General features: G+C 42.4%; 1 protein-coding gene across 1 annotated transcript in view; it reads left to right on the top strand.

Moving 5' to 3' along the window:
- The window catches only part of LOC123498938 (carbonic anhydrase-related protein 10-like), a 117242-nt gene that overhangs the window by 88927 nt on the left and 18315 nt on the right, over window positions 1-10000 (top strand). The window contains exon 4 of the mRNA XM_045246507.1: window positions 7080-7193. Coding sequence (XP_045102442.1) covers window positions 7080-7193 — 114 coding nt within the window. The remainder of the gene's footprint in view (window positions 1-7079; window positions 7194-10000) is intronic.

Here is a 10000-nt window from a genome sequence, read left to right as displayed (position 1 = left end):
CTATATTCTAAAACACTTTTTGCGTCGTACCTTCAACACTTTCAGAGTCTCTACCTAGTTGAAGTCAAAGGGTTTGTGAGATTATTTTTTTGTGATTTTGATAACGAGTGAAAGAAAGACTTTTACATTATTAAGAGGAGAAATAACTATTGAATACTCCATGTAAACGTCTCTGGCCATGGAAAATAATCGTGTGAGAGAGCAAAGAGGTTTTAGTTATTTTTTTTTGGGGGGGGCGTTTTTTTAAGAAAGAGGAGGACTGGCCAAGGGCAACAAAAATATACAGAAATAAGACCCACTCAGTTGCCAGTCTCCTTACCGATAGATTTAGCCAAAGGACATGATTAAGATTTCTTCATTATCAACAGGAGAAACACTCTTTTAAAACCGAGGTAATCATCTGTGGACTTAGAAAATGATTGTGGTGAGAGAGAGAGCAAAGCGTTTCTAAGGGTATTCGTAAGATTCTAGTGACAAATTAACAAGAAATATACGTATCAACAAAAGAAACACTCAAGAACTCGACTAACTGTCTCTGCCGCCTTGGAAAATTGTCGTGGTGAGAGAGCAAAGTGTCTCAGAATATAATCCTTGTACAAATAACCCATTATAGAATCTGTCTGGCACTGTTTTATGCGGAATTATAATCTACAATGTGACGGGAAAATAAAATGAGCACAAGGGGATTTAAGAGGCGGAGGAAAATTCAAATAGCAGTGGGAAATATTAATGAATGCAGGAAAAGTTAAGGTTCACAATATTTTAATGTGTTCAGGGAAACTTTATGCATGTTAGAACAGCTTAGTGGACAGGAATATTTAACCCCCTTCAGTACCATGCCGAGTTTCCATATTCACTCTGCTTTCTATTTGATGATTTTAAACAGCTTTAGAAACTTACGTTGGAGATTAAAATAGTGACGACTGTGGCCATTAAGCTTCTGACCTCCATAGACTCTCCCTAATGTCAATAAAATGGCATAGTCGTACACAAATCTCAAGGTTAAAATGTGTCTCAGTACTGAAGGGGTTAAAAGATGTAATTAAGTTTACGGACGAAGGAAAATTTCAAAGGATGCAGGAAAACTTAAGGGTTATGGAAAACCTTAAGGTATGCCTGAAATTTGACGCTTGCAGGGAACTCTAATAGGGCAAGAAGTATGATTTAATGTGTGTAAATAAATCTACAGAGTACACAGGAGCTTAGAAGATGCGGAGTGTAATTCAGTGAGAGGGAAGAAGCACCTCTGGAATATTTAAATAACGCAAGGAGATTAAATGTCACGAAAACTAATATAAGCCAAGAAAATAAAAAAAGAATCTGAAAAGTAGAAGTAAAGTAATTTCAAAGGACATAAATCTTAAGGAAGTGTGCAAATTAAAGCAGCGAAGGAAATCTATAAGAGGCAATTTACAGATCACAGATTTAACCCCTTCAGTACCATGACGCCCTTCCATTATCCATTCTAGTTACTATATGGTGATTTTATACAGCTTCAGAAACTCATATGGGAGGTTAAAATAGTGAAAACTGTAGCCATTAATCTTCTGACCTACGTGGACCCTTCCTAATGTAAATAAAATCATCTAATCGTACTCAAAAATCAAGGTAAAAATGTGTCCCGGTACTGAATGGGTTAAGTTAAGGAAGAAGGAAACTGTACGGCGTCCTGTGGAATTCATAGTCAGGTTAAGTTGAATAAAGTTCGTCTAGATTAGGACATTTTGAAGAGCAAGAGACTCCTAAAATGGCGAAGAGGGAGGAACATTCTGTTATGACGGAGATTAACGACACTTTCACCTTTATTTGCTACTATTAGGCTGCCTCGTTACGCTCAAACTAAGGAAGAAAATATTGGCGAGGTAATCTTATCAGTACCACGCCGCCTCGAGCCTACACTACAGTTTACACCTCTCCCTTCATCCCCCACACACCCTCATACACCCACGCTAGATAACACTCCAGTACTTATTCCCCTTCAAAGATTTGCTCCTTATTTAAGTTTTCTGGTCTCCTGTTGTTTCTGTCCTTTCTACCTTCCTCTGTGACTTCTATCTCTCCCTTCTTCGTCCACACAGCCTCATACATCCACGCTAGACAACACTCCAGTACTTATTCCCCTTGAAAGATTTGCTCCTTATGTAAGTTTTCTGGTCTCCTGTTGTTTCTGTCCTTTACGCCTTCCTGGGTGATTCCTATCTCTCTTCTTCACCTAGAAACCCTCATATGCCCACACACGATAACACTCAAGTACTTATTTTTCTCCATATACAAATCTTTAGTCTCCTCCAATTGTTTCTTTGCCTTGCACCTTCTGTGACTCCCATCCTTTGCATCTCTACAACAATGCTATCCCACTATCTCACTCCGTCAAGTACTTATTCCTGTGCTAAACACGTGCTCATTCATGTTAACCTTGCACCTTCTGTGACTCCCATCCTTTGCATCTCTACAACAATGGTACCCCACTATCTCGCTCCGTCAAGTACTTATTCCTGTGCTAAATACGTGCTCATTCATGTTAAACTTTCGTCGTAAACTGAGAGTAACATTCATCACGGCAAAACGACTCGTGCTCCCAGCCATCCCACCGCCACTTACCAGCACACGCCGCCTGGTGCTCACTAGCGAGGCGAAGGCAGACGAGCCGAGGAAGTACGCTGACTCAAAAATAGAGTATCGTTACACATCCACAACGATAACTGACACCAAGGACGGATTCATTTGTAAAAGAAAGAAAAAAAAACATCAACAGATCACTCACGCCTGTATCCTTGTGTGTATGTGTGTATGTGTTCAGTACAGCCGCACCTGCTTGAATCTAACTAAGCAGCACTCGGTAAATGAAGCAATACGATCTGAGCTGCTACAGTGACGCTTCATGAAACACAGGCGGAACTTAAGTCGAGCACGCTTACCAACCCTACCGAGACTAACAGGCTGTTCAGGGGAAAACTCGTAAAGACAGCACTGTAACGATACCTTTTTTTTTTTGTGTGTAAGTGTGTGTGTGTGTACAGTTTTCCTAAATAGCAATATCACACTCTACAGAATTGTGAAAAAAATTAATATAACAAGTCCCTTCATCCATCAGCACTAAACTTCACTGTATTTTAGTTTATAGATACAAAAGAACAATGGAGGTCGTGACTTTACCAGTTGGGAGAAGAAAATCAAGTGTAAAACAAAAAACGAGATAAAATTGAGTTAAAACTGCCAAGGACACGAGTCAGGGAAGAAACTGAATGACGCTAACATACATGACACCAACCTCTGACTCAAAAAAACAGCGAAGAGGAAGAATTTTACAAGTGGGTGAAGTGGATATCAGACACCAATAGAGTGTTAAATTTACCTACACTTCTGCTACGACAATTGCCGAGAGTCTAAGTAAAGGAAACAAGGGAACAAGTGCCGCAGAATCGAGGAAGAGGAGTAGTGTGTGTGTGTATGTGTGTGTGTGTGTGTGTGTGTAAAAGTGAGCAGGATAGCGCACTCCGCCTTAAGATTCAGGGTCTGCTTTTCCTAACTGATATTACTTGTCGGTTTAATTGCAGTTTGTGACAATGGAATGCGGATAGTTACAGCCGCCGCCAACTTGTGTGTCTAGTTCATTATTCTCTGTGTTCGGAATGTTTCTGACCTTAACTTCACTTCCTATGTATTGAGAGAGAGAGAGAGAGAGAGAGAGAGAGAATAAACGCCTTTTCAAGTCATGAATCCTGAACTAACCAAACACTGCACATGGCCCCGATTTCTCTCTCTCTCTCTCTCTCTCTCTCTCTCTCTCTCTCTCCGTACTGCACCACCCCTCAACTAATCATCATTACCAAGACCAAACATGTTCTCATTACCATAAACAAACAAGAACCAGCTAAATAAACACACAAACATATAAACAAACGAACACACACACACACACACACACACACACACACACACACACACACACACACACACGCCAAAGTGATGGATAATTCCACTTAAACCGCGTCCTACAAATACCAGATAAATGACAAATAAACAAGCACCTACAAACTTCAAAAACACGAACATAGATCAATAGAAATAATACACGCAAAGAAACTTATAGCCTGGAATGAAATGGAAATAATACGTGTTGAAATAAAGGTGAGTGGGAACGGAGAGGGAGGGGAGAGGGTGAGGGGAAGGGGGGCAATAGGGGAAGGAGGGCAATAAAGTACAGTATTTAGTCAGGTAAAATGCGGCTGTAGATACAGGTGATTAGCGCAGGTAGATAAATGCAACAACGATAAATACCAGGCCGCGCCATTGGACAGGTGTAGCCAGGTGTGACGGAAGAGGGACCTGCACTAATTGATTACACAGGTGGTCCAATTCATCCAATGGTAATCTTCATCTACATCTCCTGGGCACAATTACTACTGGACGATGCTGATTTGTGCGACGGGGAGTGATGGTTGTGGTGGTGGTGGTGACGGTAGTGGTGGTATAGGTGGTGGTGGTGATGAAACAGAAGAATTGATTGATTGATTGATTAGCTGACGGACTGGTTGTTTGATTAGTTAATTGATTGATCGCTTGCCTGAGTTAGTGAATATTTTTCTTCACACAAATCGTTGCGGGAGGAGGAGGAGGAGGAGAAAGAGTAGGAGGAGGAAGAGGAGGAGGATAAAGAAGAGGAGGGATATAGAGGACAGCAGAGGATGAAAATAGAACGAAATGAAAAGATCACAAACTGATCCAAAAATATATCGCATAAGCGGTCTTTACCCTCGATAACATGGCGTTACACCTTCGGAAAAGAACGACAGAAATAGCAATGAATGTGGGGAATGCGTCCCTGAGGACACCATCACCACCAACACCACCACCAACACCAACCCAAGCTAGCCCAGCCCGGCGAGGCGAGGCGAGGCGAGGCAAGAGGCAATGCTTACTCACTGGAAGCAAAAAACATAACACAGAAATAGCAGCTTGACTCACGCGCCCCTCATACATGGCGGGTGTGGGAAGGCGGATACCTCACTTGATGTCCCTTTCCCAGAGTCCTCTTTTTTTCAGGTCAGTTATTCCGAGCTTCACCTTACACCTTGACACCTACACCGCGCCACACACACACGCACACATACATAGAGACGCTTACTTACTACCCAGTGTCGCCGCCTGGTGGGATCTAGAGGAATTTTGCAGGTTTCGCTAAGCACTTAAGAAATGTTTCGTGTCTTCGCTCAGCACTTTACTGTCTTTTATGGAGGCTGATATATAAATATTTTTCCTACTGATGGATGACTGGTAGACTTCTCAGATCTAAGAAGCTGATATTTTTCTGGCAATGGAATGAAAAGGTTCAGACGCAGCACCAGCTCGAAGCCTCGTCTCGAAGCCGCGCCAATTACTCAGGCAACAAAAAGCATCTGCCCCCGCGCTGCCTGACGTAGGATTCACGCTGAAAACCAAAAGATGAAAACATAAATAAATGCATAAAAATAGAAGGCCAGAAAAAGGAAAACACATAAACATAATCAGACGGACACTCAACTGATTAGTCAAATTCTACTCGATGACGTCAGCGAGCAGCAGCCAATCAGCGGGAAGGGCGGGGATGAAATACCAGTGCGGCTTTTATTTCACCTCAACGTGGCAGCTTCCTTTTTTTCCTCTCTCTCTTTTTCAGGAGTGGAGAGGAAAAGCATGTAAAAATACCGATCTATCAATACTGTTGATTATGACTCGCCGCCAATGCTTTTGTACAACTGGTTACCGGGGAACCAATTTTATGGAAAGAGAGAGAGAGAGAGAGAGAGAGAGAGAGAGAGAGAGAGAGAGAGAGAGAGAGAGAGAAAATTTTTTTTACATTCATCAGAGGAAGGGAGTCTGCTATCACGGTGAATAATCTCTTGCTTCATATAAACACAGCAGGTACATTTATATGCGTATGTACGCACTCTACAACACATGAATTACGAGAAATATTACATGTGCATTAACCAATAATCATGGATACGTGTGCTCGTGTGCCTTCTTATGGCTCCATGTACATAGATATGGAATTTTTTATTTTATTTTTTTATACAAATTTGTGTTCCTCCAATTGCCGTCCCAGCAAGTTATGATCACTGCGGCGGATTTTCCTACACAGCGAGATATTCCCTGTGTGTTTGCGAGATAAGACGACACAGATGAGGCAAGGCCACAGTCCCGTACGTAACAACCTACTTGGGGATAATCACTTCAAAGGGTTAATTGAGAGAATGTTCAGCTGTTGGATGGCAGTAGTAGGATCAAGAGTCAACTTATACCAGCAGGATACGATTCATAATACTGGTCTCGAATTTCAGCGCAAGAGATGACGTCTGCGAACTTAATCCGCGTAACGCGCTGGTGCTTCGCTTTACTTTAGGTCTTCATTCTCGTCTCCAGGAGTTCCAGCATCTTGTCAGTGAGAGATGGCTCGGTTAGAAACACTGGCTTGGATTCATGCAGGCAGGACGATGAGTTTGTCACGACAGCCTCGCCAAGCTATCCTCAAGATGTAAAGAAGGTTCTGTAGATCTTGTAGGTGGTGACATCAGTGAGGTGCATAAAAGCGTCTCTTCAACATGAGCTGAACAGAACTGTCTCCATCTGGCGGCCAACCACTGGGAGTTTCTGAGTGTTTCGTTTATGATTTTTCCAATATTCTTGTTGTAGTGTTTTATCCTGGGGAGTGGAATGCAGTGTGTTCCATCGCGTTACTTAGAGCAGTTACATGACGCTATGATGGTGTGTTCTATAGGGGATTCCATGAGTGTTGCAGCCTGAAGATGAGTCTTGGCTCTCTTGTACTGCGTCAGAAGAGACTCTCCTGCTAAGAACAAACATCAAATGGGAACTCCACTCTTCCTCTGCCCACTAACACACTAACACAATGCACACCGTCATTTACGAGTATGTGTTAGATCAAAGGAGCGCTACAAACCTGAGGCGAATAAACTTACATAACTCTGACACAAGAACAAGATGATTAGGAAACTTCCCGCTACATTTAACATCTATATCCAGGTGGTGATGATGAACGAGTGTGTGCTCACCCGGACGCATCTTTCCTCCCACAGGTGAGCGGGATAATCAACAATACTGGGCACAGCGTGGTGTTGACCCTGGGCGGCACCAGTCACCACCATCCTCCCATCAACATCACGGGCGGGCCTCTCTCCTACAGGTACCAGGTAAGTGTCTGCTACTAATTACACGGCTATTAATAGAAATGAGTATGGCAAAGCAACATTACCAAGCCTCTCACGTGAAGGGACCAGGTTAGTATAAAAATCAATTAAGGAAATGCAGGTATGTGTCGCTATGCCAAAAACAAAGATCCTGTAGGCCGTCAAACCTACACGTGGCAGCCCCTGTATGAGCAAAGTTACCTAATTCCATCTATTATTCCCATCCATAAATTGATCTAATCTTCTTTTAAAGCTCCCTATTGACTCAGCACTAGCAACATGGCCACTGAGTCCGTTCCATTCCCACTCTGTTAGGGAACCAGTTTCTTTCCATTTCCTTCCTAAATCCGAATTTTCTCAAGCTTAAACCCTTTATTTCTGGTTCTGTCACCGCTGCTGATCCTATAACAACTTCGCTTTCAACCCTATGTCCCCTTTGTAATAACGCTTGTCCCCTTTGTTATGATTTAAGTTCCTGTTCATATGGTAGAAATTTTGATCATTTGTCGCTAGAATGATAAAAATGCCTAAAAAAAGTGAAATTTCAACTGTTAAGACTATTTTGAACGTAGTGGAGATGCGGCGCAGAAGTGTTTCAGAACATAGTTCGTAATGAATAAACTGACGAAAGGTTGTCCACAGTCATGCATGCAAGTCAGTCTTTGTTAACGTTCTTGGCTACTTCTGAAATACATGGCAAGTCTGCGGCGTCCCTGCCATCGAGCGGGACACACACGGCAGCAGACAGGTGAGGCGTCAAGGAGGACGAAGAACTTCACAAGTGTTAAAGAAGTCTCGATTGGTTCATGTATAAGCTTCCTGGTGCTGACGTCATTACTGCCACGCTCCGCCCTACAACTCACTCTCTCTCTCTCTCTCTCTCTCTCTCTCTCTCAGCCTGTTGCCTACACTACTGGGGTCAAATGATGAATTACAACCGCTCGTTACCGTCAAGTGTGTACGAGCACCGCCACTGACGCACCGTAACGTGATATACAAAACTAGTTATCCGCCATCATATCTTTATAAGGCCCAGCTAATTAGTACTTCGTTAGTCATGTCGCCCCTTATCCCCTCTCTAGCTATATGTGGTAAAACTGTATGCACGCGCGTAAAGAATTCTGTGATGTGGAGTGTATTCTATTTTTCTCTCTCAAATGAATTACGGGAAGTGTAGTAAAGCAGTTGTGTGTTGTTAGGGATCAATAGGTTGTTAAGGGTTTAGTAATGGTGACCAGGTTGTTAAGGGTTTAGTAATGGTGACAGCTGGTTGTTAAGGGTTTAGTAATGGTGACAGCAGGTTGAATCAAACATGTGGCAGCAACGCGATCAAATGACAAAGGTCCAAAAGAAAATCAAATACACTAAGGAAATATATTACCAGGAATATAAGTTCATCCTTTGTTAATTCATGTAATCAGAATTTAACCTTTTGTGTTGAGCCGAGGCGACATGAACATCTTCATCATTATGTATAATAAAGAGGATGTGCCGCACTTGATGTTACCTGAAGGCCCAGTGTAGTACATACAGTACATTCATACGTGATGTGCGCCGTGATGTGTTTAAAGTCCTTGAAGAATAACACTTTAACATGACGCCAACAACACTCCAGGTATAAATATTCAGTAAAAAAACACGCGGACATAAAAAAAAAGTGTAAAAAAAAATCCACAAAATACACACGTCTGGGAAAACACAGTGGTGCCAATTAGTAGTTGTTCCCACTCTGCACCTGACGCTCCGTGGCTCCAATGTTTTGCTGAGTCTACAAATTGTTGCAGTTTTGCCCTTGCTTCCAATTTTCGAATTCCTTAAATCAGGTCTGATTGGCTCCACTGACTCACGTTGACGAGACGCGCCTCGCCTGTACTGAGCCTCGTCACGTCAAGTCACAAGGGGGAACTGTGTCTTACTTTACCTCATATAGCAACACGTCGCCTCATAAGAAGGCAAACAAGTGGCCCTGCCTGAACAAATGCTGCACCTCGGCACAAGGGAAACCATTACGTGTCGGAAGTGAAACTGCAACACGTCATATCACGTCACAAAGGGAAACTGTAAACTACCTAAACCGATACGAGTGTAAAAGATTACTTTGATCTTTATTTGGGTGAAATAAGGAAAGGGTTCGTGTATAAAGTTGCATACATTCGAACCTACAAAACTGCTGCAGACTGGTTACCAAGAGGCGGATGTGTGAGGCGAGCGAGGTTTGAGGTGAAGTATTTCCACCTCTCTTATCTGTTTGAGTATGAGGTTTATTCATAGCTTCAGCGATACATTTTATTTCGCTGGGATATATTGCCTGGGTTTGGAGAACGAAACAAAGTGCAGGTGAACGTGGGAGCAAGGAGAGTTTTAAGTGTTACGGGGAAGTATGAGCGAGGAATGAAAGCAGCAAAGGTCGGGAATCAGGCATGAAGTGCCTTGTAATACGATGGTTTCAAATGCAAATGTGAAATTGATGAAATGCAGGATTATCCAAGTGTTTATTGATTTACAAGGAGGCAAGGTGAGTCGAGTTAAAGGCACAGGTAAAGAAGGCAACTCAGGTAGGTACAAGTTAATGGTATTTGCAAGTAGTGTGCAGGTTAAAAGGTGCAAATGCTCTTGGCGCTTCATGATTGGCAGGAAAACAAGGTGAGTACGTACAGGTAAAGTTACAGTTAATTACAGGTAACGAAAAGAAACATTATTCAGTTTAGACTACAACCACTACTGCCTACTACTGCTAATACTATCACCACCACTAATACTACTACTGTTACTAAACTACTACTACTACTCAACTACTACTACTACTACTA

The sequence above is a fragment of the Portunus trituberculatus genome, chromosome 48 (genome assembly GCF_017591435.1).
Source record: "Portunus trituberculatus isolate SZX2019 chromosome 48, ASM1759143v1, whole genome shotgun sequence".
Lineage (NCBI taxonomy): Eukaryota > Metazoa > Arthropoda > Malacostraca > Decapoda > Portunidae > Portunus > Portunus trituberculatus.
The sequence above is the reverse complement of the archived record's forward strand: the minus strand, read 5'-3'. Positions and strand labels throughout refer to the sequence as shown.